The sequence below is a fragment of the Aspergillus sydowii genome (genome assembly GCF_001890705.1).
Source record: "Aspergillus sydowii CBS 593.65 unplaced genomic scaffold ASPSYscaffold_3, whole genome shotgun sequence".
Classification (NCBI taxonomy): domain Eukaryota; kingdom Fungi; phylum Ascomycota; class Eurotiomycetes; order Eurotiales; family Aspergillaceae; genus Aspergillus; species Aspergillus sydowii.
The window spans coordinates 223748-247757 of NW_024467861.1; the positions used below are offsets into that span (position 1 = coordinate 223748).

The 24010-nt window shown below is 51.8% G+C and overlaps 11 protein-coding genes across 11 annotated transcripts; 4 read left to right on the forward strand and 7 right to left on the reverse strand.

The window, feature by feature from the left end:
• Positions 1–516: 516 nt before the first annotated feature.
• ASPSYDRAFT_147937 (cytochrome P450) lies at positions 517–2398 on the reverse strand (the record flags this gene model as incomplete). The annotated part of the gene is made up of 5 exons (XM_040841760.1): positions 517–758; positions 846–1060; positions 1130–1468; positions 1554–2090; positions 2199–2398. The coding sequence occupies 5 exons, from the start codon at positions 2396–2398 to the stop codon at positions 517–519; spliced, it is 1533 nt and encodes a 510-aa protein (XP_040704184.1).
• A 609-nt stretch (positions 2399–3007) lies between these two features.
• ASPSYDRAFT_55969 (uncharacterized protein) lies at positions 3008–4973 on the forward strand (the record flags this gene model as incomplete). The annotated part of the gene is made up of 5 exons (XM_040849125.1): positions 3008–3282; positions 3344–3734; positions 3794–4297; positions 4357–4439; positions 4505–4973. The coding sequence occupies 5 exons, from the start codon at positions 3008–3010 to the stop codon at positions 4971–4973; spliced, it is 1722 nt and encodes a 573-aa protein (XP_040704185.1).
• A 363-nt stretch (positions 4974–5336) lies between these two features.
• On the forward strand, positions 5337–5839 carry ASPSYDRAFT_86970 (uncharacterized protein; the record flags this gene model as incomplete). Its single annotated transcript, XM_040851756.1, has 2 exons — positions 5337–5438; positions 5504–5839. 2 exons carry the CDS (start codon positions 5337–5339, stop codon positions 5837–5839), a joined length of 438 nt encoding a protein of 145 aa, XP_040704186.1.
• Positions 5840–6111: 272 nt separating this feature from the next.
• On the reverse strand, positions 6112–7941 carry ASPSYDRAFT_28928 (sugar porter family MFS transporter; the record flags this gene model as incomplete). The annotated part of the gene is made up of 7 exons (XM_040844577.1): positions 6112–6305; positions 6363–6811; positions 6859–6930; positions 6982–7302; positions 7352–7402; positions 7466–7694; positions 7764–7941. The coding sequence occupies 7 exons, from the start codon at positions 7939–7941 to the stop codon at positions 6112–6114; spliced, it is 1494 nt and encodes a 497-aa protein (XP_040704187.1).
• A 658-nt stretch (positions 7942–8599) lies between these two features.
• Positions 8600–11998, reverse strand: ASPSYDRAFT_147045 (MFS transporter; the record flags this gene model as incomplete). Its single annotated transcript, XM_040841679.1, has 5 exons — positions 8600–9607; positions 9658–10086; positions 10193–10277; positions 10646–11254; positions 11328–11998. The coding sequence occupies 5 exons, from the start codon at positions 11996–11998 to the stop codon at positions 8600–8602; spliced, it is 2802 nt and encodes a 933-aa protein (XP_040704188.1).
• A 1313-nt stretch (positions 11999–13311) lies between these two features.
• Positions 13312–14368, reverse strand: ASPSYDRAFT_86974 (uncharacterized protein; the record flags this gene model as incomplete). The annotated part of the gene is made up of 3 exons (XM_040851757.1): positions 13312–13474; positions 13532–13694; positions 13759–14368. 3 exons carry the CDS (start codon positions 14366–14368, stop codon positions 13312–13314), a joined length of 936 nt encoding a protein of 311 aa, XP_040704189.1.
• Positions 14369–14704: 336 nt separating this feature from the next.
• On the reverse strand, positions 14705–15732 carry ASPSYDRAFT_86975 (uncharacterized protein; the record flags this gene model as incomplete). The annotated part of the gene is made up of 2 exons (XM_040851758.1): positions 14705–15613; positions 15661–15732. The coding sequence occupies 2 exons, from the start codon at positions 15730–15732 to the stop codon at positions 14705–14707; spliced, it is 981 nt and encodes a 326-aa protein (XP_040704190.1).
• Positions 15733–16043: 311 nt separating this feature from the next.
• ASPSYDRAFT_42112 (Hsp70 family protein) lies at positions 16044–17430 on the reverse strand. Its single transcript, XM_040846413.1, has 2 exons — positions 16325–17430; positions 16044–16279 (listed from the first exon to the last, which is right to left on the reverse strand). Exons 1-2 carry the CDS (start codon positions 17330–17332, stop codon positions 16097–16099), a joined length of 1191 nt encoding a protein of 396 aa, XP_040704191.1. The 5' UTR covers positions 17333–17430; the 3' UTR covers positions 16044–16096.
• An 889-nt stretch (positions 17431–18319) lies between these two features.
• ASPSYDRAFT_86977 (MDR family MFS transporter) lies at positions 18320–20068 on the forward strand (the record flags this gene model as incomplete). Its single annotated transcript, XM_040851759.1, has 3 exons — positions 18320–18511; positions 18558–19364; positions 19421–20068. 3 exons carry the CDS (start codon positions 18320–18322, stop codon positions 20066–20068), a joined length of 1647 nt encoding a protein of 548 aa, XP_040704192.1.
• A 229-nt stretch (positions 20069–20297) lies between these two features.
• ASPSYDRAFT_55974 (uncharacterized protein) lies at positions 20298–21282 on the forward strand (the record flags this gene model as incomplete). Its single annotated transcript, XM_040849126.1, has 2 exons — positions 20298–20480; positions 20542–21282. 2 exons carry the CDS (start codon positions 20298–20300, stop codon positions 21280–21282), a joined length of 924 nt encoding a protein of 307 aa, XP_040704193.1.
• A 781-nt stretch (positions 21283–22063) lies between these two features.
• ASPSYDRAFT_197708 (DUF895 domain membrane protein) lies at positions 22064–23585 on the reverse strand (the record flags this gene model as incomplete). The annotated part of the gene is made up of 4 exons (XM_040843746.1): positions 22064–22234; positions 22280–22376; positions 22475–23459; positions 23513–23585. The coding sequence occupies 4 exons, from the start codon at positions 23583–23585 to the stop codon at positions 22064–22066; spliced, it is 1326 nt and encodes a 441-aa protein (XP_040704194.1).
• Positions 23586–24010: the final 425 nt, after the last annotated feature.

Consider the following 24010-nt stretch of genomic DNA (forward strand, 5'->3'; position numbering starts at 1 on the left):
GGTAGCTGCAAACCGTTCCGCACTCTCACGGTGGAACTCTGTCCTTAAAGGCGAACCAGTCAACTTCCACACCAACTATCCACTTGTACAGCAAGGCTGTCGGCTATGCGGCGGTTGGAGCCTTCGGAGTTCCGGTGTGGCATGTGGAAGTCCGGGGCTCTCTGTACATCCAACAAAGGCTGATATCTCTGCTCACAGAAAAGCAAAACAGACATTTTATTCATGCGTGCACTTCGTAGTTAACGCGCAATAAAATGCCACATTACCCTTATAAATTTAGTACCAACGAAAAGGGAAACCTAACATATAAAGTTTAGCAGAAGGAATATTACGGGGGTCTGAACTATCACAAGTAACGTCCTACTAAGAGCTTCCTAGGTAGCTCGGGATTTTGAGTTTGGTCATGATAGTTCCACATTGATTAAGGCTTTACATAAACTCATATTTACTCAACAGGCAGAAAGAATCAATACCATATTATAGACTGACACTGCAAGACAGATAGAGAGACATGGCTCAAGCATTCGGGTCAATGACTGCAGCGTCCCTGCAGTCGTTCAGGACAAGTTTTCGATGTTCCTCGCTTCGTGGCTTGATGATAACCTTGTACGGTTCTTCCATAGCAGTGAGTGGAAATGGTTTGTCAACAACCACCGGATGTGCCGGGTCCTGTTCGATGTCGAAGCAATAAACCAGCCGTGCAATTGCAATAAAGAGATTGCTTGCTGCAACGTTGAAACCGACGCACACACGTCGACCTACAAAGAAATTGTTGGTATGATCAGTAACAGCTCCAACTGAAAATACAATTTCCCGTGACGAGGGAGGAAAAGGAAACGCCTTACCTGCCCCGAAGCCCAGATGACCCTTCGTCACTTTCCCAAGGTCATCATTGAGGAACCGATCCGGATAGAATCGCTCTGGCTGATCATATTCGTCGGGGTCGTGCGAGATACCCCAGTGGTTCCAAGTCACTACAGTGCCAGCAGGCAACCGGTATCCCTCAAATTCATCGTCCTTAGTTAGCGCATGGGGAACGCCCGTTTGAGTATTGGTAGGCCTGAAGAGAGTAATAGTTACGTTAGGTTTCGAAGTAGTGTACGGAATAGTAACATGACTAGAAGCATACCTCCAACGTATCGCTTCTTTAACGGCAGCTCTAATCATGGGCAGCCTCTCCATGTCATCAAATGTTGGTAGTCGTTGCGCGTTTTCGCCACAGACTTTGTCCAGTTCAGCACGCGCGCGCGCGATCCAGTCAGGATACATCGCTGCTCCTGCAACAACCTCCAGCAGGGTGTTCCGTGTTGTATCGCTCCCAGCCTCAAGAAGAGTCACCGCAATGAATGCGATCTCCTCCCTTGTGAAGTTCGCTTCTTTGGATGCAAGAAGCTCGGTCATGAAGCAAGGCTTCTGAACGCCGGAGCTTTGCCGTCTTTCAAGATCTTCAAGCAACTCTATGAAGGCCCTAATAGTTTCGAAAACATGTAAGCCGGCTTGCTCTTCTAACGAATGGCGCAGAATCGGAGGAGAGAAACAGTAGAAAGACTCACTTGACGGTTCTGTCATAAATGCCGTCCCCCTTCCATCTCCAAGGCTGGGCACTCTTGAGAAAGGGAATATGAGCCAGAAATGGAAAGGAATCCACAATAGATGCTCCCGGCATTGTGTATGGGACAAACTCCTCCTGGGTTTTATATATAGTTAAAAGCCTAGGGTCCCCGCGGCTAGTGCGGCGCCCAAAGACCACGCTGAGAATGACAGAGCTGGAGAACCGTCCTAAGGAAAGGTACCAATTCTGGGGTTCGGCCAGAAGTTCGTACATGAGGGCCTTGGATTCAAGATCCTGGAAGGGTTTGAACATGGCCTGTTGACTAACATTGAGGACTTGGTGCATCAGCTTTCGCTGCATTCTCCAGGTGTCACCATATGGCATCAGCACCATACGCTTCCCCCTGGAGACAATATCATGCGCCATAGGGATATTCTGTCGTGACGAGTAAATTGCTGCTCGCTTCTCAAGCAGCTCATAAGCAACCCTTTGGGAGTTGAGAATCACCCAGTACGTTTGTCCAAATTTAAGCGTGAACCTAAGCGTAATGGGAGTTAGCACACAGCTCATCAATAACCGAATACCACATTTCCCCTAAAGGCCCTGGCCGTGGGTTAGATCCTTTGTGCTGATTGTAGTTACTAACATTTCACCATACTGCTGTGCAAGCTTCTGGAGATATGGACCCTGGTTTACCTTGGGGAATTGGAACGTATTCCCCACTAGCGGCAGCCCTGGCACAATCGGAGGATATCTGTATTTTCTTCTTTTGCGCATATCCCCTACCACAATCCAGCCAACCCAGGTGCTGATGAGAGCGCCAACTGCCACGAACAGCAGCCGCATGTGAAGTAATTCAATGAGAGGCATTGTATTTTGGAATCTGAGGGTAAAAAAAATTGCAAAACTCCAGCTCGGTTGAGGACCCCGCTCAGGGCTTATTACTTATAAGTCAGGAGAGGGTGCAGTGGGTGAAAGACTAGGTAGGTATACTGCGTCCACGCCTATCTCCGGCAAACCGCTGGTTGTCTTCAACCCCACATTTTCCCCAGTGTCGATCGAAACTTTGGGCCACTCAAGTTGGTTCCATTTGCAGCTGCACCCGGTCGTTGTTGGGCCCCCTAGCCCTGCCCGCAGATCAGCACGCCACCGCATGGTGTTCCGTATCCCACCACAGCGGGATTCCGAGAGGTGCAGGAGTGCAATGTACACTGCGGTTACCCCATCCCAGGCCACTTTTAGCCCCGGATGGATCGGCATAGGTTGTGGTGGTGGTAGTGAACAGTTCACAGTGGCTGGACCCCGCAGATGAAGGTTTGTAATGAAGACGGAGTAGCATATTCCAATCGAGTATAAATGTTGATCTGGGAAACAACTTTCGCATGTTAGAGAACGTAACATTGTTTCTGGGTATATAATATAGCTTGCCCGTTCGTTTTATTTGACATATTGGATATGCCAGAGCCCAGCAGTCAGGAGGAGTACACACTCCAGAATGAATCGCGACGAATCTTAAATCTCATTGTGCAAGATAAGCGTCTAAATCTACCCGATGAAGTCAAGGATCGAGCCCATGCCATCAAATTCGTCGGAGATGAGACTCAGCCATTCTTTCCAGTTCCGATCAAATGTACTGAGGCTCATGCTGGCCTTGTTGGGGCCATAGGCCTGCTGGCCAATGCCATTACCAAAGCGCGCTACGGTATCGAACAGGAAGTCCAGGTAGATGTGTAGGTTCCTTTCTCCCGTTAGAGCTCGGTTAAATACACGTACTGGCTGAGTCTTTTGGAGCGACCATGCCATGCTAGCTGGGATTGCGGCTTGCTTTATTCGCCATAATGGCCAATGGATGGCAAGTAGTAAGGCTCAAAATGAAGTTGTCAAACGTTGGGACCACGGCCAGACACGAGAAATGTATCGGCAGCTTGGAACCAATATATATCAAACGAAGGATGGCCGTTGGTTTCAGCTACATGGGAGCATGAACCCGACGCCGCTGCTAACGATGCTCGGCCTGCCACAGCATGATGACGAGAACAGGGATTTTATGGAGATTGTTGATATGTACAAGAATAAGATAAGGGAATACGACTCTGAGACCCTTCAGCATTACAGCAACAACGTGTACAGAATCCCGGGAACCACATGTTACGAGAGGGATGAGTTTTTGGCGCTTCCGCAGGTAATATAGACTTACCACTTTCCTTTCCTGGCTGTAACGCGACTGATAATACGACTCAGGGGCTGGCAATCAAGGATGAGCCATACTACAAGCTGAGCAAGCCGGCGTACTATACTCAACCCCCTGCGGCGTGGCCGAGTCCCGAGTCCGATGACCCAAGACCGCTGTCTGGGATGAAGCTCCTAGATCTGTCTCGGGCAATTGCAGCACCAACAATCGGCAAATTTTGCGCGGCCTTGGGGGCAACTGTCATTAGGGTCGGATGTGAATCTCTCTCCGAGCTTCCAATGACGCTTATTGATGGGTGCACGGACAAAATAAGCGTTGATATCAATTTAAAAACATTTGAAGGGCGCAAGAAGCTGATGGAGCTGATAAAAGAGGCGGACATTTTTGTCGACGGCTACCGTCCAGCCACGTTGGAACATCTCGGCTTTGGCAGAGATGCTGTTTTAGGTCTTTGTGCTCAACGCGACAAGGGCATCGTGTATGTTCAGGAGAACTGTTATGGGTGGAATGGACCCTGGAGTACTCGGGCTGGCTGGGCGCAGATAGCCGATTCTGTGAGAAACCCCGAAGGCAAGCTTTTATGGAACTGTACAGCTAACATCTCTTCCGCGAGGTTTCTGGAATTTCCCTTGCAATTGGAAGATTCCACGGCTTTGATGAGGCACAGATATTCCCTGGCCCAAACGCTGATTACCTGTTAGTGCCCTCTGTGTTGGTGTTAATAACCTTTTAAGAATGACTCCTCACTACCATTCTTGCAGAACCGGTCACGCAGGGGTACTTGGTATCCTTAACGCCCTTATCCAAAGGAACAGATACGGCGGTTCGTACGTTGTTCAATGTTCATTGCTTGCTTCCAANATGCAGCTTCTCAGCTACGGTGGCTACAATGAAGGACAACTGGACCGCCTGAGGAAGAGAAACTCGAATACAGTCGGAAAGATACGACATTACGATGAAATCCTGTCGCAAGCAAGGATGAGATACACCAACGCGGCCTTTGTGGCTGACAGGACCGAAACATGTATGAAGAAGGAATTTTTCCAGACGGTTGACGGCTCTCCCTGGGGTCTGGGGCCTCTGGAACTGGTTGCCACGCCCCTGAAGATGAGCAGGACACGAACAGATTTCCGCCTGGGGACTTCACCTCCGGGTTACCACTTGCCTCAGTGGACTGCCGTCAAAAATGCGGACTTCAAGCCCCTTCCGCAAGTCAGAGAATCTGAATAGCTTGTAAGAGGTTTATAACATAATCCTAGTAGTTAATAGTAGATTACGTATGTAAACAAGAAAATTCATTGCGTTTGAGTGCGAAGCTTTAGTTAAGTTGAGCCTGCTGTATATATGCTGATCCTATCCGTACAACGTCCATTTACATCACGCTTAACGGGTAAACATTGACTGACCAATGGTGACACTTTACTCAAGCTGAAATAATAATAGACTGTGTTATCGCTTACTGAAGATTGGTAGTGACGATGTCAGATTTTAGTGCATGGATGTGGCTGAACAGGCAACATCATTCAGCTCGCATAAAACATCCCCGCAACATCCAATGTCACCATCATCAACCACCATCCTGTTGAAAAAACCATGCCATACGAAGAAATCCCCAAAACCTCCGACACGGAGTCTGTCCCTCCCTATGAGGAGTTGGATCTGGAGCCGCGGCCACCGCAGAACCCTATCTCGGGGGTGCGTACCCCAAACCCGGCAGATGCAAACCCGACATCAGGAACTAACCAGAGTAAATCAAGCAGTACTCCTCCGTCCCCCAAAACGACACCATCCCAGACGAAGAACAACCACCCCAAGACCATCAGCACCACCACGCCTACCTCGCTCAGCTTGATTGCCAGCCAGCGTCGCGCCGAGGATGCCGCGCCCTGAACCCCCTCCCGCCACCCTCGACGTTCCAACCCCACACGCACTGCGAATCATGCGATAGGTTTATAGCGCGGCAGCACAAGATGCGGTACCAGCGGTTCTGCTGCGCGATGGTGTCGCTGACGATGAGCATTGGGATGGTGTGTATTTTGTTGTTGGGGTCTGTGATTGTGTATTCCAAGAGGGATGTGGGGGAGGGGGAGCATTGATTGGTTATTTGTTTGGAGAGGGCGTAGGACACGGCGTATTAATGAGGTTGAGATTTCCATTGCACATTAGTTTGATGTTTAACTTTATTTCCTGTTGGAGTGACTTGGCGACTAGGGCCACCTGTAGTGTCAGTGCTGTATACGAGCAGTATAAGACTGGTGGCTCCAATATCTAGACCTCTCGTTCTTGCAGGGTGCCCGCATTGCCTTCAGCAAGATTATTTTCACGTCAAGACAGACGATATATGCATTTTACCTGACGGTTGCTAATGCTATACATTTGGTGCCTTCTCGACCTTCTCAACCTGCACTGCTTCACCCTGCGCCGGTTCCAAGCCCTTCCCACTAAGATCACTGCTCAGCGTCCCCAGAGCTCTACCCCCGAATAGCAAATCAATCTCCTCCAGCGTCTTCTGCTTGGTCTCCTTGAACAAGAGATAAATCGTCGGGATCGTCACAACAAGATCTGCACAACATGTCAGCAATCCAGTAACTCAATATAATATATAAGGATGTGACTCACTCCACCCCGCAAACACAAAGTAAAACTTCCACCCAATCTCCCCCAGCGCAATTGGCGAAACCTGACTCCAGAGCGTACTAACCGCCCAATTGCCTATACCAGTGGCAAACGCATTCCCCTTGCCGCGGATCTGCATCGGCATGATCTCGGACATATACACCCAGCTGACCGGCCCAAACGAGAAGGAGAAGATGACCGTCACGCAGAAGAACAGGAACACGCCGCCGATGCTGTATCCGTGGCGGGTGCCGTCTTCGTTTTGCGAGTTGATTGCGGCTTCGCAGACCAGGGCTAGGGTTATCCCCAAGGCGCCGAACATGAGGGGGCGGCGGCGGCCGACGCGGTCGAGCAGGAAGACGATGAAGACGAGGTTTGCTAAGGGGCCGACGACGTTGTAGATACCTGTTACGAGGGTTGCGCGGTTACCGGTGATGCCGAGGGCTTCGTACCTGTTCACGTTAGCAATATTCATATATGTGGATAGTATAGGACGTACATGATGTTCTGGTAGTAGTTTATCACATTGATACCAGTCATCTGGGTAAACACCTGCACCAATGTCCCAAGCCTATCAAATCAGTCTCTGCATCAAAATTCGAGATAGACAGACAGAACATACAATAATCTCTTCCGCCACTGCGGCACCTTGAACATAACCAACCACCCGGGCGCCGTAATCTCCTTCTCCGCCTCAATAGTCGTCTTGATCTCGACAAACTCCCCCTGGATCCAGTCCTCGTTGGTGCCGTCATAGTGCAGCCGGCGCATGATCTTCATCGCCTCCTCATGCTTGTCCTTCTCGATCAAATGCCGCGGCGACTCGGGGAGGAAGAACATGCCGATGGCGAGCATTACGGCTGGCAGGGCCTGGAAAGCGAGTGGGAATCGCCACTGCACCGAGTTTGTATCGGGGGCGTGTAACGAGCCGTAGCCAATCCATCTATCGCCAATTAATCAACAAGAACCTTTTCAGGAGGGGACAGTCATACGTGCTGACAATAAACCCAACACCGATCATCTGCTGCGAGAGACCGACAATCCTGCAAACAACCTCAATCAACACTTCTCCCTAACCGTTGGGCAATGTGGAACGAAGAACATACAGCCCACGACTCCGTGGGTGCGCACACTCAGCCTGATAAACCGGCACCGACATGCTGAGAATCCCAACCGCCCACCCGGCAATAATCCGCCCCACCAGAATCATCGCGAGATTCTTCGCAGCGCACTGCAAGATCGCACCGACCATGGCGATGAACCCGCCTATTTGGATCGTGCCTCGTCGGCCGAGACGGTCGATTGTCAACCCGGCTGTGAGGGCTCCAACGCATGCTAGCAGTAAACACATTAATTAGTGGTGTTGAAAAGCAAAAAAGAATAATGAATGATGGTTGTTCGCACCTCCACCAGAAAAGGTACTATTAATAGCGCCGATAATAGACGAGGTCTTGGTCGTGTTGAAGAAATTCAAGAAATGCGGCGACGCAATCACGTCCGTCATCACGCCCGAGTCATAACCAAACAGAAAACTGCCCGTCGCCGCAAAGGCAGCGAGGCCGATGGTGTAGCCCTTGCCCATGTTCAGTCACTGCAGCCTGCAGTCGGTCAGTCCAAGGTGCAAGTGCGGAGAAGGAAACTGGAGAAGATCAAAGACAGCGCAGATCACAGAAGAATGGTGGGACCGATCCCCATATATTACACACAGAGTTCTGCCAGCCACGCGACAGTTAGCTGACAGGGAGCCTGACAGGCGGAAAAACTAGCTAATAATCTGGCTAAATTGGCCAACAGAGAAGCTTCCACCTGTGAGATTGCTTAATTGCAGTTTTAACCAGGCCTATAGGCAGCGACTCCGAGATGGCGCATTGACATTTCCCACCGGGCTTTGGCCGCTTTGGGTGCGGAGTCTGTCCCGGGCTGGCCAGAATAAAAGCCATTGCATCGAAAGGTCATACTCGAGCCGAGCTGCTGTTCTTGAGAGCAGTGTAATGTCAGTAATTGGTCGATATAGGCCGAATGGGCCGAGGCCTCGCTTACTGACAGTGACAGGTATCTGGCTAATTGGATGCAATCATCCAGATCGGCCCAGGTTGCGGTTTAATCGAGTATGCAATATTAAGAATCGGGCCGGGGAATCCTAACTACGGATTCCAATACTACGGTCAGACCATGTGCATGCATATTGACAAGAGGTCAAGGGTTCCATATCTATATCTCTATAACTAACTTAGCCCTACTCAGACTGCCTGCCCACCCTTATTATCACCAGCAACGCCGTTACTATTCCCGGAACCATTACCTCCTCCATTCCCAGAAACATCACCACCAGGTGTCTCACCAGCAACAGGAGCAGGAGAATCAACATTAACAACCCTCCTCAAACACCAAGCCCCCCTCCACCCAATCCACCCCGTCTCCCTCGGCCCCCTAAGCAAGCCCACGCCCAACGCCACGGCGGAAAACACCAAACTCACCGTCCCAGAAACCACCCACCCGCTTTTTGCATAAACCCGATTCCCAACCGCCGTCCCCATAAGCTGCCCGACAAACGCACCAACCATATACCCCGTATTCACGCGGTTCCGCGCCTTGGGCGCAACGGTGTATATCGCCGCGCGGTTCGCAATCATCGTTGCCTGGTTTCCAAAGTCGAGGAGGGCGGCGTGCAGGATTGGGCCGGCGACGGTGAATGTCCCTGTATAAGCGCCGATTGCGATGCCCGTTATGGCTGTTAGTAGGGAGATGGTGGTTGAGAGCTGGGTGGTGTATTTGTCGATGACGAGGCGGGAGAAGATGGGGTTGAAAAACATGGGTGTGAGGCCGGCGATGGAGAAGAGGCCGATTGTGAGGGTGTTGTAGTGGTATGGGGCGCCGGAGAGGAGGAAGGTGAGTGTTGTCCAGAAGGAGGTGAATGTTGCAGAGGTGAGGAGGCCCATTAGGGTTGCTTGCACGAGGACAGGGTGTTTGGTGAAGAGGACGGCGATGGAGGCGAGGATGCGCGGGTAGGAGATGTTGGTGTTTGTGGAGGGATAGTCGGGCATGAAGAGATAGAGGAGGATGAAGATGAGATACTGGAGCGCCAGGGAGAGCCAGTAGACGTTGCGCCAGTGGGAGGCGTTGGCGATGATGCCGGAGAGGAGGCGGGCGAAGAGCAGGCCCAGGACAAGCCCGGAGGAGACGATCGAGATGGCGGTTGCGCGCCGGGCTGGGGGGGCCAGGTCGCCGACGAGGGGGAGCATTATTTGCTGTCCTTATTAGTACAGAGCTTGAGATACGGGGTTATATGGGTAGGTACTGGAGTGACTGTGGTCACCGAGGTGAGGAAGCTAAAGGCCAGGAAGACGCTGTAGGAATTCGTAAAACAGAGCCCCAGCCACATCGTTGCGGTAATGAACGTCAATAAAAGAACAAACGGCCTGCGTCTGACCATGTCGCCCAGCGGACAGATGAATATCAGGCCGGCGGCATATCCAGCCTGGCAGCAGGTCGGGATCAACGAAGCGCGCTCTTGGGAGACGCCAAAGAAATCCGCCAAAAGATCGAGCAGCGGCTGTGCATAGTACAGATTGGCGACGGTGAAAGTGCCGGCAAAGGCGAATAAAACGTTCAACAGGACGTTGAATTTGGGCGGGTTATCAGGGTCCCAGCGGCATTGCGGCGGTGCCCATAGCAAGGCATTAACGAGATAGCTCTTCTTCTCGACGTCTTGCGGCATCGTGATTTCCTGGCCATGTCAGAAATATCCAAGTGGATTAGGATTGATCGCACCTGTCTAGACGCATTATCGCCCTCGGTTTTTTCTTGGGCTGCCATGTGTCGATAGAGAATACACCGCAGCTGATGAGCTGACGAGCTGACGAGCCTGGACGAGAGTCTGGACGAGGGACCCTGGGATTCAAGAATAACAGAACCAATCTAACGAAGGACAGAGCAAAGACGAGAGACTCGATTATTTTCATGACAACCCCACTCGGCAGTCTCCAACAGCCCAAGTCCGATAGCCGGGAGTATTCCGCGATCTGCGAGTTAGCCGAACTGCATTTGTAAGGATGTAGTGGATTATAATTAATTATCATATCCTGCCATGTATTTTTGTCAATGTGAACAGTCGATGTGAACATGTTTGACGCGGTCTATTACATCACTAGTCTGTGTCGTAGCGCAGTTGTCCGGCCATCCGAACAATGGCTTTATCAAATATATTATATACGTTGACCAGTTCCGGCATTGAATATGCTTCAGAAGCACAATATACAGAGCATCAGCCCATCCGAATACTAAACCGCGAACTGCTGGCACTAGAACTATCCCGTCCCCACCCCCCAGACACATTCACCCCTCCGATACTCCTAATCCCCATTGCCCCCAGCACCGACTGGCCCCGTTGCAGCAAGTCCTGCGCCTGTCCCGGAACAGCCTCTCTACGCTGCGCCCCCTGTCTCCTCAGCTCCAAAACCTCCGCTTCCCCCAGAATCTCCCCATGGCATCTTCCCTGCCACGCCGCCTCCCTCACAACAGGCGCCCACAGCTCTGCGGCCGCCTCCTCACTGTGCCCCCCGGCATACATCTTCCCAGAACCACCAGGAAGCGACGGGTCCGCAACAGTCTGCGACGAGAACCATTCGGACCGGACAACCTCGTAGCGCCGCTCCATGACCCAGATGATCGGCCAGGTGATCAGCCACAGCTGCAGGATGATGCACGCCCAGTACACGAACGCGTTGTTCCGGAGGGTGTTGATCCAGTGCGGCGAGTAGAACGTCACGAAGCCGTTTGCGATCGCGGGGGTGATGCTGATATGGCCCTGGTAGCCTGTGGAGCGGATATGCGATGTCAGAGCCGTGCGCATCGGGGCTGCATCGAACCCGTGCAGTTTGCGGCGATACGTAAACCTAAAGGCAAATAGTTAGCGACCTCAACTCCACTGTAGCCACGGATAATAATAATAAAGGGGTCTAGACGCACGATTTCACCGACGCAGAATCAGCACAGAACCGCTCACACCAGCCCTTAATCCCAGGATAATCGCCTCCATTCTCCAGATCCATCAGTCTCGCGCCCTCGCCCTCATCACCTTCAGGTCCCTCCAGCGCAATGCGCCCGGCCTTCCTTGCGCGTGAAGGGAACCTCCCACCGCGATACGCCTTCTGTCCATCCCCATCACTCACAACAGTGGTATACGACCAGCGCTGGCTCGGCCCATCGCGCTCCTCGCGCCCCCACCGCAGAATCGTGCGCGTCAGATCAATCCGGAAATCAAAGTCCGTGACATTCTCAGTCTTGGTCTCGTTTCCGCTGCGGCGGGATTCCTTGTGGTGGCCGTGGACGACGAGGCAGGGCCGCGGGGGGAGGCGGGTTTGCGCGGTGATGAAGCTCTCGAGGGCAAGCGGGTCGGTGGAGAAGGTTGGGTCGAGGGAGAGTGTGCCGGCTGCGCGCTGGGCGCCCCGGATGCTGTGCCATTTCTGCTGGCCGGGGACGGCGTAGGCGGTTGAGGTTGAGGCTGGGGAGAGCGCTTGGATGGTGTCGTCGTCGTGGTAGGGGGGTTGGACTGGGACTTGGTCGATCTCGTTGTAGGCGGGCAGCTCGTCCGAGGCGGTGGCCTGGGGCGGTGACGGGGGGGGTTGGATCTGGCCCATCTTAGTATACTCTGTATATTCAGTCGAGGAAATTATTTTGTTGTCTACAGCGCTCTGTGCGAGGGCGAGCAGAGACTTTTAAGCCTCAACTTGGGCGCTGGGGCCTTGTGCCTGGCCCGGTCTACCCGATATTTCTCTCGCCTCGAACAACCAAACTTTAAGCCCAACAGTTAATTCCAGCTGTTATTCGCCAGGTTTCTGTGCCACGGCGCTAAGTGAGCGCTAAGCAGCGCCGATTGGCAAGGGTTCTCTTTCAATACTGGAGGCTGACAGGAGGATATTAACTTTTCAAGCAAGCCCGGAGGGCAAAGGTAATGAAATCTGGGCCTCGCAACTGGGTTGGAAATTCTCAGTGACTGCTTTGGTGTTATTAAGCTCGCTATCGATTCAGGGCCTGAACCGCTGAGATTTCGGGAAAAGGCCACGCTATTGGTACCGTATAAAAAAACTAAAGTTCGACAAGCTTTCTGGACGTTTACCTATAATGCACTCCAATGTTATATTCTTTGTTTCAACGTCAATTAAATCAATACATCATTCTTGCCATGCGTTCAAACATGACAAGTACGACAGCCACAAACCCAAGACCCCTTACTGGCCCTAACGCAGGCTCCGATTCATGCAGGGTACGCCTTGACCTGTTCAAGGACATGCTGAGACAGAGGGGCTACGTATGAGATATTCCTGCTGAAAACACAGACGACACTACTCCATCGTATGAGTCCCAAATCATGTTTGGGCCGTGAGCTTCCATAATTCCTTACCCTTGTCCAGGTATACATTTGCAGACGATTTTTTAAAGCGCAACAATTCGGCCTAACCCTCGACAACAGTTTGAACACGCCCAAACATGGCGCAAAGAGCACGACATCCAATCATTCTACAAAAACGTCAGCGCCAATTTCTACGAAGAAAGCCGAGAATGGTACGTAGCTGGAAGACGTCCGACCCTCATCTCCAACGGTTTGTAATAACATATACTCATTACGCTAGTATCCTCAATGGAGCCACCCACCTGAGCTTCGTGGTCCCGACTGGGGGGGTATACTCCGAGAGTACTTCGTACAGTCAACCAAGACGGTCATTGGGTCATAGAACTCGAAATCATAGGGTACCACAGCGATGGGATACAGATCTGGTGTGCAGGAGTAGACACGTCCAACCTGTCCGCGAGCTGTGTCGTTCAGCCTTTGTAATGCAATACGCAGTTCTGTGTTGTAAATGCAATAGACGTAGTAGACATGAGTTTCGACAACTTTGGATACAAGTAAATGCTTATTTTCCCGGCACCGTTACACCACCAACAGCTTAATTCACGCATCAGCTCCAGCATTCTGGTGGGCGTTGCTTAGTTCCTCCGGCTTATACGACTGTAGGAATTGTTTGAACGTCACTGGGGTTATATCCGGGTACTTGTGGTTGTCCAAGTCGAGTTTCAAGTAGGTCTGTCCATTTGTACAGTAGTACTGGTAGAACCTGGGGGGAGAAAGTCAGTCAGGCTACTAGTGATGAAGAGTTGGCAGGGACCGTTACATGGCGATATATGCAAAGATGTTTGAAGGGTCTTTGTTAAAGGTTGCCTGCATCTTGCTGTATAGATCATCGAGAGATCCTAAGCGCTCGAGCTGCGGCGCCTTACCGTACACCTGGGCGACATCATCGGCGATTTGACGGATCGATCTGCGGTCGCCGAGGACTGAGTTTTGATGCTGGTCAACGATGATGGCTGTTAAAATTTTCCGGAGGCTCAGACGACTTACAATGCTGGAGGCCAGTTGCAGTGGGATCTCTTGCTACCGCAGCGACGTATTCGGCAGCAGTACCATAGGTAGTCGACTCCCATATCTCATCTCCGCTTCCGTAGAACGACAGCTTGTACTCGTCTGCATTCCAGACGCCGAAGTAGCCGCTCCAGAACGTTTCCATGAAAGCACCAATCAAGACATGGACGCCCTTGACGTGGGTCTTGGTGTCCAGGTGAGCCTTGACGTGCTTCATTGGATCCTTGGCGGGATGCTGGCCGTATTCGAGCTTGGTGAAGTCAAAAGTGTAGTCGCTAGCTATGTAGCGGTCGACCTTTTCGAGGTCGCATGCATCGACGAGCAGTTTCTGCCCCTCTGTCATGAGCGTGTTGTCGCCTAGATAAGCGCAGACCACGGCGTCGCAGCCACGCGCAAACGTCCGCAGAGCTTCCAGGTCATCCGAGGAGCCTTGGACGATGGTAACACGAGGCGAGTCGCGGTATTTGGCGGGCAGCTTGGAGGCGTTGCGGCAGAACCCGCGGATTTGCACATCAGAGGAGCACAGTTGCTTGAGGATCAGGCGGGCGAGTTTGCCCGTGATTCCGGCGATTCCAACAGTCAGCGCCATCTTGATATTGATGAATGAATAGAGTGGTGGACTGGGGTGCAGCTGGTGGTTTGAGTAGGGCAAGAGGGTTGGGTTGGTGATGATAAATCGACAATGGACACCCAAATGGACTGACCAATCGGGTGGCCGGCGATAGGTATCGGATCATTGGATCATCGTGACGAGTTCAGATCGAACAGTTAATTCAAGCTGTTATTATTTCAATCACACCGCGCCAAGTGAGCGCGAAGCAGCGCCGATTCGATTCAGCCTCATCTGCCAATGGTTGATAAACCTGATATGCGGCGCTGCACTGACAGCTACAGGGTTCAGGGGCCCATGGTCATGGGAGTATAATCAATTATCTGCCTTTCTTCTCCAAATACCAAACGATTCAATCACAGATTGAAGAGACCGTTTCGACCGGCGGCTCTGCTCCAGCTGTTGGTACTTGAGAAGTCTCAGCTCCCTCGCGACAAACTCCCTAACAACGCCCATGACAACTCCATCCACACCAGACCGGCTCTGGCACGGAATGTCAAAGAACCCGACCCCTAGCCTCTTCGCTAATTCTCTCCCCTTGTGCACATAATCTTCCCCGGCGGAGTCCCCAGAGTTCCCCTCAACCCGCCCAAACCCCCTCGTAGACGAATCCGCAACTAAGCAGATCGGCGGTAGAGGAAGAAATCTGTTCTGTGTTTTGTATATTCTCCCGCCCTCCCTGTAGCAAAACTTATTCACCAGGAGTAGATTCATGTTAATGCCGCTCAAATGCGGTTTCTGACCGATTATCGGGTCTGGGGATACTAGACAAGCCCGTAGAACTGCTAGCTGCAGGTCATATGGGAGGCGCGGGAAGTATTTAAACCTGCTATATTTCTTCCTTCCCCCGCTGTCTCTCCTTGGTAAAGCCAGAGATGAAGATGAAGACTGTATATCCCGTTTAACCAGTCGCCTTATGATCTCCAACTCTACCAGTCTCGGCCCCCAAGACGCACCCACAACAGCGGATAAAAGTCCATCAGCCTCATCAAGTGAGAACGACCAGAGCGGGTCGTACACGATGATAAACCCATCAGGCGGCTCTGTACCGGTGCCGAAACAGTGCAGGTGATACGCGTTCTCGAGACGGTCGGACTCGAATTCCCGCGTTACCACCATTACTTCGGAGTCGTCCTCGTCTAGAGTGCATGCTCTGAGGTGGTAGCTTTGGGTTGCGGGGAGCATTCCGTTATCGGGTCGACGGGACACTCGCTCGTGGTTGAACTTTGGGTTGTTAGTCGGTTGTTACTTGTTGGGGGGGGGTGGTATACTGTGTGGAGAAAGCTGGTTGTGCTGGAGCAGCCGCCCAGGACTGCTATGTTGACTGCGTTTGGGACGTCCATTGCGCATGATTCTGATTATGACTGTATGGAGAGTGGAAGAACAGACGAAGTTAATTATGGGTGTTGACACGTCTAACCGCTTCAGGCTTAATGTGCAGTAAATACGAGTGGACAGATCGGGGGCACGGAGCAGGCTACGGAAGAGAAAAATGTATACATGTCGATTCTAGTAGCCAATATACCTATTGGTTTATTTGTCTAGATAATGCATTCCGGCTTTCTCCACTAGGGCCATATTGCTGTTCTAGCGGCATGCGCTTGCCATATGTCATACTGCGGATTACTATCAGTTATCAAAGTAATTGAGTCATAAAGATCGTTAGGAGAAGCTACCATACAATGGCTTGGATTTGAAAGGGTGAAATTAGGATACACAGCCCTCGCTGGCGGTGTTTAGGGCTTGAAGCCCAGCTAACACAGACCCCTTTGCGAATGGGATAGTTTTGTTGTTCACCTCAACAACTCTAACCCCGTACTCCAATATCCCGGACTTCAGTTTGCGGTTGTAGTAATGGCATCTGTTGAAGCCGCCAACAAGCAGGCAGCCCTACTACTATTAGCATATACAATATCCAGTATTCTGGCATCTCACCTGTATCTTCTCGTTATTCCCTTTGATAGCTTCGTACTGCTCCCGTACAAGTCCCAATGTCATCTCCACAGCTGCATCAAAACAAGAATATATCTCATCCTCGAAAAAGACCATGTATCCCTCCACAAGATCAGCCTCCGGGCAATCCACCTCGACGCCCAAATCCGCCACCCAAAACCCATCTGAGACCTCTGGAGGGAGATCAAACTTGAAACCCGGCCTTCCCAGCACCTCCCCAAATAGCAAATCCTTTTCAAACGCCCTTTTCGCCCGAAGGCGCATTCGAGGCTTTGTACGTCCGTGGTCCGGGAATCCGACTTTATCTATCTTAGCTCCTGCGATGGCTATAAATTGTCGAGTTACTTCGGCAGAGCCACAGGACGCGACGGAGACAGAGGTTCGGTGGTCCGTCTTTAGGGGAGACGTCGATTTGACGTGATAGATGGACGCTTCAACAAGATGCCCACCGCAATCAAGGACGAGTATATTATCTCCGGCATTAAAACAAGAAGGTCTTGTAAAATGCGCATTGAACAGAGCCGCCTCAGGGCCAGATATAAACTCCAACTTCTCACCATCCCTGTCAAAACCTGCCATGTTGGTGATTGCACGGAATTTCTCCCTGGTTACATCGTCCCAGAACGCAGGTACGGTCATCACGAACTGAAAACTCCCTTTACAGTCCCGCCATGCGAGTTGCTCTTGGACGCTCCCTCGCAAATGGCGCAGGAAGTCAACCGTGATATCCTCAATCGTCTTCCCGCGCGGAAGCGGCCTGCTCTCACTTTGAAGCTCTGCTGGTGGAAATAGTCGCACCTTGAAACCTGGTGTTGCGTGTATACCAGGCTTCAAGTTCCCCTGCGCCATGACGACCTCGTCTCGATTTCCAGACCACCCGACCACTTCGATGTCAGGGCTATAATACACTATCGACTGGATCTCTGCCCCTCTGGGAACTTGATCGAATGACCGTCTTACGGCGTCGGGCCAGTGGTGTAGTGTGTGCATTACAGGATTGGGGGACTTGGGGCGGATGAACGCTGCCGAGCAAGAGGTGCTCCCGAAGTCGATTCCTATGATTATTGGAGACGTGCTCTCATTTTCTCCCATGGTGGTGGTTGTGACGGATTCGATGTAAGGTGGTGAGACAGCGGTTTATATATTTCTAGCATAGCCACGATGTCCTGCCATAGCCACGTTGGATCTTGACCATCGCACCTATCGTCGTAGGTCGTGGATTTTATCGAACAGTATGACTAGACGTAGACATTAATCTACATGTTGACAAAATATTTTTTGTTCATGGGCGGTTACTTGAGTTATGTCGTTGTAACCTGATATAACCAAGGCCTGATGTTTACGACATATTAATGCTATTTACTTTGCGAGCGGATCGATCCAACGTTAAGTGACTCCATGCGTAGTTCACGTGGAAGCTGCATTAGACCGTTTGTAACTGTATTTCAAAAGCCTGATGTTCTTTTGTGATGTTCGTTTTGCTGTCGACAGCAATGGCGAGAAGCAAGACCCGCTTTAAATGTACAATATTCGTTAATTTCGACTTAGTTTAGAGCCTGATGCAGGCTCGGACTGCCCCTAGGCTTAACCCAGGGGTCTAAGCAAGGGATGCAGCAGGTACTTTGAGCAAGAGCAAGGACATATGCGCCACGTTTGAGCGCCGTCCGTGCACCTGGACCCCAGCGACCAGCCAGCGACCACGCCACAGGATTATTTTTGTTTCAGAAGGCACTCATCCCTGGGTTCCATAGATCGCAAAACCATGATGACGCCACCCTCACATTTCCGCTGATGTATCATGTTTGGAGGCCCAGCCGCTCCGCAAGGGGGCATGCTGGTCATCCCAGGAATCCTCGAGACGTGTCAGCGGCATTTGCGAAATAACTAAAAGACACCCAGGACCCGCTACTGGTCGAGACGCGATCTGGGCTCTTCAACTGTTTCGACTTTCGAAGTCCCTATCCAGAAGCATCCAATATGCGAGGCCAATCGATCCACCTCCAACCCACGACTGACGACGACGGCTCGAAAACGGACCTGGTGCACCATGATACGTTGAGCCTGTTCGAAGCACAAGATCGCAGTAAACATGAACCGGTTTATCCTGCCGCTTGGAAAGTCGCCATGATCACAGTTGGGCTGGCCCTGGCTGTATTCTGCCTCTCCTTAGTATGCCACCATCACCTGCTGAAATACCCACAGCTAACTTTTCAAGGACAACACAATCCTTGCAACTGCGATCCCCAGTATAACCGCCGAATTCAACTCGCTGGACGACGTTGGGTGGTACGCGAGCTCCTACCTCCTCGCAACATGCGGCCTGAGCGTCCTCTTCGGCAAACTATACACCTTCTGCTGCATCAAATGGGTCTATCTCGCTGCGCTGGCTGTCTTTGAAATAGGCTCCCTCATCTGTGGTCTCGCGGGAAACTCCACGTCCCTGATTATCGGACGCGCCATTTCAGGCATCGGCGCTGCAGGGCTGTTCTCCGGATCCTTATTGATCATCGCAGAGACTATCCCTCTGAGCAAGCGGGCGCTCTACACAGGACTACTAACCGGTGTGTACGGGGTCGCCGGCGTAGCCGGTCCATTACTCGGGGGTGCATTCACCGACTATGTGAGCTGGAGATGGTGCTTTTATATCAACCTCCCCCTTGGCGGCGTCACGGCGTTCTTCATTACGTTCTTCTTTGGCGCGAAGGAGCCGATTAAACAGACACATGGGTTGGTAGACAGACTCTCGCAGCTGGACCTGATCAGTATGTCGGTCTTCCTGCCAGGGACTGTCTGCCTGTTGCTTGCCGTACAATGGGGAGGATCAGAATACGAATGGAACAGCGGGACTATCATCGGGCTCTTTGTGGCCTTTGGCATCCTCATCAGCGTATTCATGGCTCTGCAGTTCTGGCGAAAGGAACGCGCCACCGTTCCCCCACATTTAATCAGCAACAGGAATGTCTGGGGCTCTGCTGCGTTTGCATTCGGCCTGACCGCGTCAATGATGGTCTTGACTTACTACGTGAGTACCACGGTTGCCTACACGTTGAACACAGCTCGCTAACAACTGCGGAATAGCTCCCAATCTGGTTCCAAACCGTCAAAGACGCCTCAGCAACCAAATCCGGCCTGATGAACCTCCCCATGATCCTCGGCTCCGTGATCCTAGCCATAATCTCCGGCGCCATAGTCAACGTAGTCGGCTACTACGCGCCCTTCTTCTACATCTCGCCGGTCGTCTCCGCGCTCGGCGCCGGCCTGCTCACAACACTGAAAACAGACTCCGGCAGCGCCCAGTGGATCGGATACCAGTCTCTCTACGGGATCGGGCTCGGGTTCGGAATGGCCCAGCCGACGGTTGCTGTCCAGGCTGCGCTGCCTCACGAGGACGTCCCCACGGCGATTGTGCTTGTCTCGTTTACGCAGACCTTCGGCGGGGCGGTTATGGTTGCCGTGGCGCAGAATATCTTCCAGGACCAGCTGGTGCATAATCTCGTCCGCGACGTTCCGGATCTTGATTTTGCCAAGGTGATTGCTGCGGGTGCGACGAAGTTGCGTGATGTTGTTGAGCCTGAGATGCTGCCTGCTGTGTTGGAGGCGTATAACTCGGCCATCACGGTTTCATTCTATGTGGGTGTTGCTATGGCGGCTTGTATGATTTTTGGGGCGCTGCCGATTCAGTGGATTAATGTTAAGAATAAGGCTACTGGGGGAATGGCACATTGAGTGCGATCCATTGTTTGTATTTATTTCTTTCTCCTGTTGTATAAACGAAGTCATGTATTTAGTCAAAATCAATACGAATAGCCATGTCAGTCCTATCTCCATGTCTTCATTGATAAGCACATTGAACTGAATCTGAGTGGGTCCTCAAGCCCCGGTACATCAATAGGAACATTCTGCCAGGGTCTTCAACCAATTCCTCCTCTACTTCCTTTTGATTGTCCTAACAACAATGCCGCTCGAAATTCTCGAAGGAGAAACCCCATCCCCCCCGGCCTGGGGTACTCTCGCACTCGACATCTATCTTCTCTCAGAATGGGACACCCCGCATCCAGGTCTCCATCTCGAGTCCCCTTCCGACCGGCGCAGTCGGCTCATCCGCGAATTTCTTGCGCTGGGTAGTGTGGGACGTCAGGTACTCTCCCAACACCCCCCAAACTCATTTTCTCCTCAGTAGGGTCTGACGACGGAAACAGCCCTACGACTTACAAACAGTGGATCCACCAACGCCTACAGACACCCAAATTACCGAAATCTTGCGTCCTTCGCGGCCCGAGTCCCTCCGGCCATACGCTGAGTACACGGGATCCCTGGATGAAGGACTGTACCTTCGTCTATGTTATGACCCGGGAAAAGAAGAGGCGCATGAGTCCGTATGGTCGGGCAACCTCGCCCACGCCTTTGTTGGGCCCGACGGGATACTTTTCGACGATAAGGGCATTTTCGGCGGAGTGGGGATGGATCTGTCCAGGTTTCTGGAAACTTTCCCTGAGAGGGTTACAAACATGGGGTTTGCTGAACATGTTCAGCACCGTGAGATTGCTCTCAGGGATGCTTTGAGGAGGATTCAAGAAGATGGAGAGGGTAACGAACGTCAAGGGGAAGAAGGATACTCCGAGGAATTCAAGCGCTTTCTCACGGAGAGGCGGAGCAGAGACCCTCTGCTCCGTTATTGGGAGTATCATGCTGCTTGTGTCGTGACGCATCTGTTTATCGAAGATGAAGAGACTCTGGATGGGAAGGGCCTGCTGCATGCGTTCTTGGACGACACTGGGAACATCGTAAGGCAGTGGAGGACAGACGATGACGGCGAAGATTTTGATTTTGACGGCTCGTGGAAGGAGGGGCTCTGGAAAGGGGATTTCGAGAATGGCAGGGGGGAGCTCGGGGCTTCATATCAAGAAGGGGGTGTCAAGGGACCGCCATATGAGCTTTAGATATCACTGCAGGATCCTTGCCTTTCACTTTCTAACTAGCCCTGCAGAGGCGGCAAGGTGGACTGAGCGTATTACCCAACCCCGAATGGTACGTCTGTTATCTCCCCCCTTGCAGACATTTCTAACAGATCCAGGTACCCTGGGCACACGATACACCCACGTGGCGTGCTATGACCGAGTCGCCGGCTCCACCGCGGAGGACTGGAAACTGTAGCCTAAGAGGACAATCAAAAACCGAGAAACGTTGCACGAGCGTTGAACACCTAAAGGTCGTGACGGTGATCCCAGCGCGCTAGTGTTCGGGCGCTTGACTCGATGCCCCGAAGTAGTGCCCCTGGCGCACGGCATCGATGAAACCGTATGCTCCATACCACCATTCATTCTTAGCAGAAACTGACAGAGTCCTGACAGAAATGGAAAAACTTCATAATTGGTATCACCCTCTGTGCCTTCCTCGCCCTGCGGGAAGTAGAGCTCTGCGCGGCCAAAGTGAACGCGAGCTCCATCTTTTGCTTGACCATTCAGGGTGACACCGCCCCGGAGCTTCCAGATCGAGTTAGCATATATCACCCCGTCTTCGCCCTATGCTGCCTTCCCCGACCATAGATATTCAAGCTAGATCCCACAACCCTAATACCGGCCTTTAGGTGGAAGCACATTTTGTTATGAAGACAGTCCAAATAGCGCACGAGCTCTTTACTCTCAGCACCTTCTGTTGTTGATAGTTTATTTGCAAACGCACTCAAGTATTAACTATGCAGCTACCTCGTACTACATAGGGTCAATTCTCTTCTTGCACCCTCTGTGTTTCCCTCTCTACCTTTTTGTCGCCGAGTGATACCCCGATCTGCTTGATAACCAACCAGGCAGGGAACAAGGCAATTGCCCACAGGCCAAAGTTCAAGTATATACTCCCAACAGACGCCATAATAGAGACGCTGCTCAGGCCATACTATATCCATTAGTTCGGTCCACTTAATAACGTGGAACAACTCACCGAAACAGCCTGCGAGGCAGACTCCATCCCTCTCAACAGCCCTGCAATGCGCACAACCTCTTCCTCATTCTTGGCCAGATTCCCAACAACAAAGTACCTATCAGGTTAGCCACCTTCTTACCTAGCAGGTAAGTTACTTACAGAAACATATAGTTCAGCTGAAAGCCAACAACCCAAAACAAGTAAAGAGGAAACCCCCTCCCAAAGCCCGGATCAGCCCAGTCAAACGTCGGCTGCTTCTTGTTGAAGTCCGTCACAACAACCGTCCCCCACAGCCACCACGCACCCTGAAGGCCAAGAACAACAGCGAATCCCGCACGACTGCGCATCTTAAGCGAGATCTTACTATCCAGAAACGCCCCGAGTAAATTTCCCGATATAATCGCCATAATCCCAGAAACGAACGAGCCCAACGCGCGCGCACGAACTGAGAACCAGAGCGAGTTATACGTGAACATCACGGCCTCACTGAACGTCGCTTGCCAGATCAGCGGGGTAATCATGAGAAAGTTCTTGCTAACCAGGAGCTTAGACATGGCCTTGATCTCGAACCAGACGTCGTTGGCAATATGCAGTTTCACGGGAATCCCATCAGTCCTCTGGACCTTGGCTGGACTTGTCAAGAGCAATCCGCAGAATGCACCTAGGGCCTGGAGCGTGATGAAGATGTAGTATACCACGTAAGAGACGCTGCCTGCGGTTGACCGGTCGATGTTCACGCCGAGATTAATTGCGCCGCCGACGACCTGGCCGAGAACGCGGAAACTTAGCCAGAACCCGAGGAACTTGCCTTGATTGTGTGGCTCGGGGTAGGCGAGGGCGATTGCGGATTCGGCCATCCAGAATACTCCAGCGGAGAGACCGCATAGTGCAGCTCCAAAGAGAGTTAGCCAGTCGCTATCGTACCGCACCTGGGTGTAGATTCCGGCTGCGTACGGCGCGTAGCCCATTGTGCCGACGATAAGGGTCCATTTAATGCCGATGAACTTGACTAGTACGCTACCGAAGAAACAGGACAGCACCATGAGACAGAAGGTGAGTGCATTGGCGGTGTTGACAAGATAGGGCTTTGATGCGCCGCCGCCGCCGAGCGAGTTCATGGCGCCCCAAATGCCGGGGGCGAGGAAGTTGCACATTCCCAGGATGAGGGCATTGTAGAAGGTCGAGCGATACCATTTTACTTTCTTTGTCAGTCTGCCTAGTACCTAGTTGAGAGAGTGATGGGGTGCCTACCTGGGTACTTAGTAGTGGTGACAGTGTCATTGGCGACCTCTTCGTCAGTGCTAATATCTTTTTCCCCTGTCATCGCTACCTATTCCCTGTCAAACTCTAGCGTATATGGTTAGACTTTGCGTGGTGAAATGCAATCAAACTGCAGCTTCCTTAGCTCACCGGGGCGATAGCCCTGATATACCAAGTTCTACCGAAAGCTAGAGACGCGACAGCCCCAGTTAAATTCAGCTATCATAGTCCCTGACACCTGCAGCCGCGTGGAATAAACGGTCGAACCTTGAATTTCCTATCCACTCCCCGGCCATGTTTCGTGTTCTGCTGGTTGGCGATGTTGCAGTTCTGGCTTAGAATTACGTGCTCGCACGGCATTTACCATTCCAAATTTACGCAGAGAACGGACATAAATAAGTAGGTATTACTGGAACTGAAAAATACTCATCTCCTATCAGTTACCGAGGTCGACTCTAAAGAAGTAACGGTCATCATTATTCATATCAG